At 46.4% G+C, this 8,850-nt stretch overlaps 2 protein-coding genes and 1 long non-coding RNA gene across 3 annotated transcripts in view; 1 reads left to right on the top strand and 2 right to left on the bottom strand.

Moving 5' to 3' along the window:
• Nucleotides 1-430: 430 nt before the first annotated feature.
• HOXA1 (homeobox A1) lies at nt 431-3,034 on the bottom strand. Its single transcript, XM_006138386.5, has 2 exons — nt 2,272-3,034; nt 431-1,866 (listed from the first exon to the last, which is right to left on the bottom strand). Exons 1-2 carry the CDS (start codon nt 2,897-2,899, stop codon nt 1,511-1,513), a joined length of 984 nt encoding a protein of 327 aa, XP_006138448.3. The 5' UTR covers nt 2,900-3,034; the 3' UTR covers nt 431-1,510.
• Nucleotides 3,035-3,042: 8 nt separating this feature from the next.
• On the top strand, nt 3,043-7,178 carry LOC102458346 (uncharacterized). Its single transcript, XR_016348950.1, has 3 exons — nt 3,043-3,340; nt 6,157-6,360; nt 6,755-7,178. It is a non-coding gene; the product is annotated as an uncharacterized LOC102458346 (long non-coding RNA).
• Nucleotides 7,179-7,323: 145 nt separating this feature from the next.
• The window catches only part of HOXA2 (homeobox A2), a 1,972-nt gene continuing 445 nt past the window's right edge, over nt 7,324-8,850 (bottom strand). Inside the window, exon 2 of the mRNA XM_075922169.2 lies at nt 7,324-8,386. Within this exon, the coding sequence (XP_075778284.1) occupies nt 7,647-8,386 (740 nt within the window). The 3' untranslated portion in view covers nt 7,324-7,646. The remainder of the gene's footprint in view (nt 8,387-8,850) is intronic.

Genomic DNA, 8,850 nt, shown 5'->3' with positions numbered 1-8,850 from the left:
GTGACTCTCTGAACTATGGGCCTACGATGTGAAGGAAAACTGACTGAAGACAGTTTCTGCTTTTGGAGAGTGCTGTTTATATCTATGTCAGCGTGCAGTTCGAGGTGAAAAGGTTAGCACTTGAACCAGGAAGTTCTAGTATGTGTTTTTCAAAAATAGATCTAGTTCATAAATTCCCTCTGCTGCACTAGAGAGCGGGTGTTTTCTTATATTTCCTAAAAGATAATATTGGTGAAACATTAAAAAAAGGGAATTAGACTTGTGTAATGTGGCAGGGTTGAACAGAGTTCTGACCTCAGCTCACGATCAGGAGAAATTATTTTTTATTAAGTCGCATATCAAAGGCCACATCAGTGACAATGAAATGTTGAGCTAAGTATGATCAACAACGGCACGAGAGGAAATAAAAAGGACCCACATCAAGCATACCTGAAACGTGAATATATTTATTACAGACATTTTCGGACCCGTAAATTCTGCTCTGGATTCATCACGCTCAGAATCTCAGAACCTTTAAATGATTGCACAGAAAAATCAGGAAGATGGTTCTGTTCACAAATGACAACTGATAAAACTCAGTGTACCTTAAGTACATCAAAGCACTGTGCATCATGCAGCGTTCCATACACGAATCACATAAAATATACATTCATTTGGCCATTCATCACATTTACGATTTGGTCGAAAAGACATCGAGTCGAGGGTAGGATTAATATGAAAATAGGAGTAGGTCAGGTCTTTTGGATAATATACCCTTAGGTCCAATATAATCCAGCACAGATGGGGGAGTGAACATACCACGCAAGGTTTACAAAACCTAGTGCAATTGAAGCCTTTTTCTTCTATCTCATCAAAAGAAACCGTGCCATTATTTGAGGTATCTGATTGACATTAACAAATCATCTTATATGATCATCAGTTTTAACAATATAAAATTGAATCCAACTTTGAGAATGTACCTACCCTATTTAATCTGATAATCTAAACAGCATTTCTAGAAAATCTGTAAAAAGATAAATCTCTTGGACAAAGTATTTACAACCAGCAAACTCATACACACGAAAAAGAATACATTAAATTAAAGGATGAAGGTACTATAATTCGTGTAAACACTTTCAATAGTGCATCTCTTCATGAGGTTATGTACTCTACATATCCTGTCTTTATGTAAGGAAAAATATAGAAATGTCCTTGATTTTTTTTTCTACTGAGAGAAACTCTTATAACTGTGCCAACAAATCTTCTGCAGCAAATAACAGCGCGAGCTGGAATTTTTAAAAATAGAAATATTGAATAAGTGGTCAACAGAAACCTGATTATGGAAACCACTGTTTAGTTCTGCATAGACTAAACAGCCGGAGAGCCTTCTAAAACTAAATTCTCTGGAAACAAGTGGATTGAAAGTAAAGATGACTGAAAGATTAAAAATACTTTAAATCAATGAAGCTTGCTAAAGATGTGGCTCTAGAGTGAGAGACATAGATCTAATGCAGTGGGGGCCAGAAATATTTCAGTTTGAGGTAGTTAGAGTGTCTGAGGTAGATGAAGCTGGTGATGGGGTGCATGGGGATGAACTGGACTTTTCTGATGATTCTTCTGTTTTTTCTTCACTTCCTGTTGGGGTAGCAGGGGAAATGGGGAGCAGCCCCTCTTTCTCTCTTTTCTTCTGCTTCATTCTACGGTTCTGGAACCAGATCTTCACCTGTGTTTCATTCAGCTGCAGTGAAGCAGCTATCTCCACCCTCCTTGCCCTCGTCAAGTACTTGTTGAAGTGGAATTCTTTCTCCAGTTCTGTGAGCTGCTTGGTGGTAAAATTGGTCCGAACGGTGTTGGGCTGACCTACGTATCCGTACTCTCCAGCTTTCCCTGCAAAAGTACAGTCAGCGTTCAATGAGTGAGGCACAGGCGACATAATCACAGCATGTACACACAGGTAAAACGATATGAAACAAGAACTTCTTACAACGAGAGGAATCCGGGGACAGTGAGTGATGGAGTGTGAGGTGCTAACATAAAGTCGGCCACTAGTGTGTATCAAAGGCAACTTGATAAGTTGTTTACGAATTACAAGAAATATTACCACAGAAAACCCCCGCTTGGAACTTCCATTCGATCAGCTGGAGGACCCTGTCCATCCTTAGTGGTCTCAGACCTCCTTACCTGTAAACAACAAGGCACCTGCCCGCTGTAGGTAAGAAGGGTTTGGTCTCGTTTTATTAAAGAAAGTGGAAGAGGAAAGAAACAGCCCCCTGCTCTGAAATCGCGACTAACCTGTTTTAGGCGGGTTTCTTTTAACTTTCATCCAGTCAAAGGTTTGTGCTGGAGGCGAGGTCTCTGCAGAAGGAGAGCGACAAGCTTCTTGGTGGCTGGCATGGAGAGGGGATAAGGAATTGCTATAACTCGCTAGAGGCAGGTTCTTCTGCTCCTGTCCGTATGAGGGGTGCATGTACTGAGCGGGACCCACCGGGGCCCCAGCATAACCTTGGTGAGGGTGGGGATGCTGGACCATGGCAGATGAGAGGTTTCCAGAGTACACGGCGGGGGCGCATTGGGGATACCCTCCACTGACATCTGCTTCCTGATTTAGTGCGTAGGGACTGTAACCCGCGCTGAAGTTCTGGGTGCCATATCCCGTGCCACAGCTAGAGTAGGACATGCCCAGATTGTTGTGAGGCTGGTAGGCACCGGTCTGATGGTGGTGGTGGTGGTGGTGGGGACTTATCTGGACCCCCCTGCCAACCATAAAGCGATCCTCCCCGTTGCAGTGAGTGGCAGTGACCGCACAGGACTGGAAAGTTGTAATCCCATGCTCTGGGGGGTAGGTGCGGGAAGAGCATGCCCCGGGCTCGCCGCCGAGGATGGGGTACTCGAGGAAGGAACTCATCCTCGCCGTGTCCATTTATCACCGAGTGGCCGGGTCTTCAGAGCCCTGGGTGACCGTGCCAACTTTCCCACTTCCTCCATGGGGCCGGGAGGAAAATGATATGAATGTACAGTGAGCTGGGGGCACGTGAGGGCGGCAGCCAATGGCTGAGCCTCCTGCTGCAAGGGCCCTGCTCCGGCTGGTGATGGATCACCCTTTCAGTGGCATTTAAATTCCGAGCGCTCCTCCATCAAGGTGACGCGAAGCCGCCACCACCTCCCTCTCCCTCTCCCCCCCCCCCCCCCCGGCTCCCTCCCCCTGAGCCAGTGCATTGGGGCTTCGGAGCCGGGGCCGGAGAGACAGTGTGCGCCCGGGCGCGCAGCCTGCAGCAGCGGAGGCGCCACTGGAGGGGTTGAAGGGGGGGGGGGGGTTGCAGCCTGGATTACAGGGCTCGGAGCCCCAGCTGGAGGCGGCCAGGTAAGAGGCGCTCGCTCGCTTTGGGCGCCCACAGCGGGTCGGGGCCGCTCCCTTCCCAGGGCGCTTGGAGGGGTGGGGGTGTCCAGCGGTCCTCAGCGCCGCTCCAGGGAAGTCCCCTCGGCGATCGGGACAGCCCCCCCCCCCCCGTGGTCCTACGGCTGGAGGGTGCATGTGCGGGGCGGGGAAGCGGGCTGTGCAAAGGGGGGCTCCGAGCGGCGTTGCGGGGCTCACACCGCCCGGGGGGGGTATCCCCTTCCGGAGAGCCCCGCGCTCGAGCAGCTAAGAGTTAAAGGGGCTTGTCCCTCCGGGTCCCCGCCGCGCCGCTGTGATTAGCATGGAAATGAGGCGCCTTTGTAATTTAACGCCATTGTGCTGGGGCGCGGGGCCAGCGGAGCGGCCGGAGCGCTGCTGCACCGGCCCCTGGTTGTTGGGGCTCTGCCTAGAGCTCGGTCGGTGTCGGGGCTGGGGAGGGGACGGGGGGCGGAGAGCGGGGAGGAAAGGCAGGAAAATGGATGACGATTGCAAACGTGGAAGCTTTTCCAGGTTCTGCAATCCATCTGCGGGGCCCTGTGCCACACACACACACACACACACACACACACACACACACATATACAGGGATGCAATGCGTGAGATCCAGGGACAGGTCCTAACACACCCAAGCACTGGAGGACATGCCCAGGAGTTAGGGGGAGGGGAAAGCAAAGGAGGTGAGGTGCCAGCCACAGCAGTCCCTATTTCCAATTAATCCTCTTTGTCACTTGGTGGCTGCCTACTCCACCATAGAGTAGACAGAGAGTAGAGGGGAAAGGTAACAGATGGCTAAGCCCCTCCCTCCCCGCCCCCCCTCCCCCCACACACACCACCACAACCCCCTGGGTGATCTGTCTCAAACTTTCTCTTGTTCCAGGCAAGGACAATTGTACCATTTTATAGAAAAGCGTGGATGGTGTTTGGCATCTGAGTTCACATTCACCTTATCTTTTCACACAGTTCAAGAGCTAGTCAACATGCAGATAGCCATGTAACTTCGGAAATAGTTTTATTCTTATCTTTTTCAGTCTGAAGAACTCTCCGTGTATTTATGCAGATACACTTCAACTTTGGCATGTGTTGCTTTGTCACCGTGCCCGATTGATTGTTGTTTGTATCTTAAAATATAAAAGGCTATTTCCCCCTTTCCTTTCTCCAGCCCTCTCCCTCCACCCACACACACTGAAGTGCAACATCCTCTTCCAAGTGATAAACTACCAAAAGTTTCCGAGGCTCTATTCGGGCTACCCATGTGTTCGTTTCACCTCCATAGCCCCCCCTGATATCACCGAATATACGTTCCCCCTCTTAAGCTTATCCATAAAAGGTTTGTCTTTCTATTTACATTTTACACACGTGAACAGATTAGAGTCGATTGAAAACATCCAATGTCTTTAAAAGCCGGGGGGGGGGGGGGTGTCAAAGGGAGGGGTGGCCAGCAAGCCGGTATGGAACAATGGTCCCTCAAACCCTTTTTGGGCTGCAATATTGTCTTATTTAATTCTTGTCAATCCGTTGTGATAAATGCTGTATACACCAGGTGCAGACTCGGGCTGGTGTATCTGTTTACCGAAAAAGAGATGTCTTTTTCCTGGGTCTCTCTCTCTCACACAAACTTTGACGATTAACAAAAGTGTACATTATACCATGTATGTATAATCTATTTATATACACCACTGATGTCATACCATCATATTAATAGAACAGAATTGTTTACTGCAAGAACAGTGAACTTCTCTCCATATTTAAAAACAATATAGCTGCAAATCTAACAGCAGATAGAATTCCTTTCCCAATATTTACCCGTGGTTTTTGCCAAGTAACAGCTCCTCTGTTACTCTCCTTTGCTTCCTTTAAACGGTTTCCTTCATTTCTGTACCATTGTTTTGAAGAAATCCGTGTCTTTTGTTACATTGTCCTCCTTCAATGCCTCGGATTCTGCTGCCATTACAGTGCCTCCATGCCACATAATGGAAAGGAGGGACACCAGGGATAAAATACCTCTTCTCCCTCCCAAAGAGAAAAGTTGCCCTCCGACACGATGGCATATGCACACAAAATTCAGAGCTATGCTGCTCTTATAAAAGGAAAACCTTTATGCTAGCCCCCAGCCTGCCCCCTTTGTTGCTTCGGCCCATCGGTTTGCAGAAAGTCGAGTTCCTTCCCCAGCAATTCAAAGCTTTGAAGCATTTCTGGCGCCACGTGCGCATTCTTGGAACATTCCCCAAATAATACTTGTGTGTATATGCCTGTGTGTCTTTCACACACACACACACACACACACACACACACACACACACACGAACTTTAGGGGTAACAATGCGTTTCTTAGAGGAATTCTATCAGCTAGATTTGCAGATATTGAATTTAAATAAATCCCGAGAGAAGTTTGCTGGCCTTTGATTAAACAGCCCGGTCCATTTAAGAAGACGCTATGACATCACGCTGTGTAAAAGTCTTAGCGAAATATCGTAACGCCAATAATTAAAGTCCATTCGAACAGGCGTTAAAATCCTCGAGGAAACTGCCCTGTTCCAAAAGCGAAAGTGGTGAAGCAGGGAGAGAGAGAGAGAGAGAGAGAGAAGCTGGGCCGAGGTTTCTGCGGCATCCGCAGCTCAGCCAATCTGTTGTTTTAAACGAGCAATAAAAATGAATTATGACTAAACGCCTCCTAACTTAATGGTTTCAGACGGGGATCCCCGGCTCCGGCAAATACGTAAGAGGATTTTTATTTGTGCATGTGTTCCTGTCATTGATCTCTTTGATGACATTCTCATTCATAGAAAGAGCGTGATTTATGAGTTTAGGAAGAATTGCATCCAGCCCTTCCAGCTATTGCCCACGCATCCCAGCTCCACAGCGTGTTGCGGATCAGAGAAACAACACACCTCAAATGAAATGGAAACAAACTACTCCAGACACATGGATTCATTGACCGCGTTTCAGATATACCCCAGAATATTCAAAATCAAAGGGCGACGCGATCTGTGAGCAGTAAAACTACTTACTAAGCATCTGTTGCTTGATTTTAGCGCAGTATAAAAAGAAACCCGCTCGCCTTCTGAACTGGGTTATTAATATCGATAATATATTCTTACCTAATTAGTTGTAGTTTTTAATGAGCTTCGTTACCGCTGTAATTAAAAAAGTTACACATTTGGGACAGTGAGCCGTTCAAGTGGCTTCATTGCAATTGAAACATGTTCACCATTCGCTTCCAGTTTTAATGACCCACCCTTAGCATCGCAAACCGGTTTTAAAAGAAAGCGACCTCGTTATGAGACCCCGCAGAAAAGCCCGAAAGGAACTGCATTTAGAATTTAAATCCCTCCGAAATGGATTTTCTCGATAATAATTGTTCTTATTTCCTCTCTTTTTTAGGTTTGTTTTCTTGGAATCTTTCAGCACATGGGAGCTAATCCAAGGCGCACTTTGTTAGCCTTTGTATTTTTAAGGACGTGTTTCAGAAAACGACCTGGTGGACATATTTGCGCTGAGTTACAGAAGAATACGGTGTTTAAAATGAGTCTTCCACTCGTGTAACAAGCCAGCTTCTATGGCAGGCACGTTCCCATGTATAATAGATTATATTTTGCCTGTAACAGCCGAAACTGCACATTATGGTTTTTGTCACGAGTTAGAAAATCCAAGACTTGCGTTCACACACATAGACAACCTGTTATATGTACATTAAAAAGAAGAAATCTTGATGTGGAGGGGTTTAGTTATTACCTTTGTTGGTGAGACTCATCGGGTACTTTGAATTGACTTGTGAGAACCTTTGCAATAAAGAAATTGAATGTGATTTTTTTCACTCTAATAAATCTATCAAATTACCAAAAGGTGAGAGATTGTGACCAGAATGTCTAATGTTATTTCTGAGGATAAATTAGGAGGAGTGGGGGGGAATACCCGTTATGTCTAGAGAGAGAAAGAGAGAAGAAAGCTACTTGTAGCAAACAAGAATTTATTCTACCAAAAATACTTATGACAACGCATCCTAATGTAATACAAAAATAAAAAGAAAGTGAAGATACAATTCTATATGATCACTTTCTTACAGGCCTCATATATTGCTTTCATAGAGGGACCTAGAATGTGACTAGGTTAAAATGGACACAACTAAAACTTCATAAGAAACAGTAAAATGGCTCTGGAACACAGTACAGGGAATTAATAAACAGAAAATACTGACCAGGAAAAGAAAAATCAAAAAAGGAATTTGAAACAAGAAGCCATAACCCTTTGCGATAGATAGGACGTCTTTAATTTCTCAATAATTCAGATGCTGCAAGTCAATGGTAGTGAGTGTGTCTGTAAAAAAGTCAAAACTGTCAGCAGAAATATCTACAGGACTGTCCAGAGATCCTGGCAAACTGGGTGAAACTGCATCTGAGAGCTGTAGGCAGGAATCTGTGGAGAAAACGCTAAAGTCCTGTAAAGAAGGGACATCTAGGGCCTCAGGACTGTCATTGTTCAGGCCAGCTGCACAGTTCTGGGCCATTGTTGAGAGGCAGTTTTGAACAGTGGGTGACTGGTGCTGAAAATGTTTCAGATTTTTCTCATTGCTCGTTAAAGGCGAAACGGGGAAACTTTGGGACTCTCCATTGTGTACATTCGGAGCCTGCTGCTGAGATAGTGCATTTTGTTGAAACGTGTACCCTTCCCTTTCCAAAAGAGCGCCTGAGACATTAGTGAGGGTTTGCTCAAAGAGCGATTTCTCCTCCTCCTCTTCTGCTTTCTCGGGGTCCTCTAAATTCTTACATTTCCCCTCACTGTTTTGGTTCTCCTTGCACTGGGTCTGTCGCTTGTGCTTCATCCTTCTGTTCTGGAACCAGACTTTCACTTGCCTCTCCGTCAAATCCAGCAGCGCCGCGATCTCCACCCGCCTGGGTCTACAGAGATACTTGTTGAAATGAAATTCTTTCTCTAGCTCCAGAAGCTGGGTGTTGGTGTAAGCCGTCCTCAGCCGCCTGGAGCCGCCGTTCCCGCCGTCAGGGATTTCGTGAGCCTCTGCAAAACCACACAAAGGCACAGCCTGAGATTTTTCGCCTCCCAGCCCCTTGCACCTCAGATGGGGGGAAAAGATACATGCATCTATAGCATAAAATAGCAACTGCAACAAAATGGCCGCCCTGGGCTGCAGTAAATCCATTGTGTGGCACTCGGTGCTCCCGGTCCTGTGGACCCCTTTCCACCTCAATAAAATTATTGCATCTAAGCTCCCTGCCCGACCAGAGCAAACTTTATATTAGCCATAGTGCAATTTATAATTAATGCATCAGCTGCTTAGCTGAGCAGGAGCAATCTATCACTCTTCATTACTGTCAAATATCCTAACTCTAGGACAGCAGGACAAGAGGAGGTCAGCTCCAACTCAAATAAATCATCCCCCACTGCACAAGTTAGGGAAAGTTTGGGGGCTTCACAACGCCGTGGAGCCCACCAGTTTCTTTCCTCCTCCGCCCAAACCAGGG

Source organism: Pelodiscus sinensis, chromosome 2 (assembly GCF_052426305.1).
Source record: "Pelodiscus sinensis isolate ZL-2025 chromosome 2, ASM5242630v1, whole genome shotgun sequence".
NCBI classification, from domain to species: domain Eukaryota; kingdom Metazoa; phylum Chordata; order Testudines; family Trionychidae; genus Pelodiscus; species Pelodiscus sinensis.
This window is presented reverse-complemented; position numbering and strand designations above follow the sequence as displayed.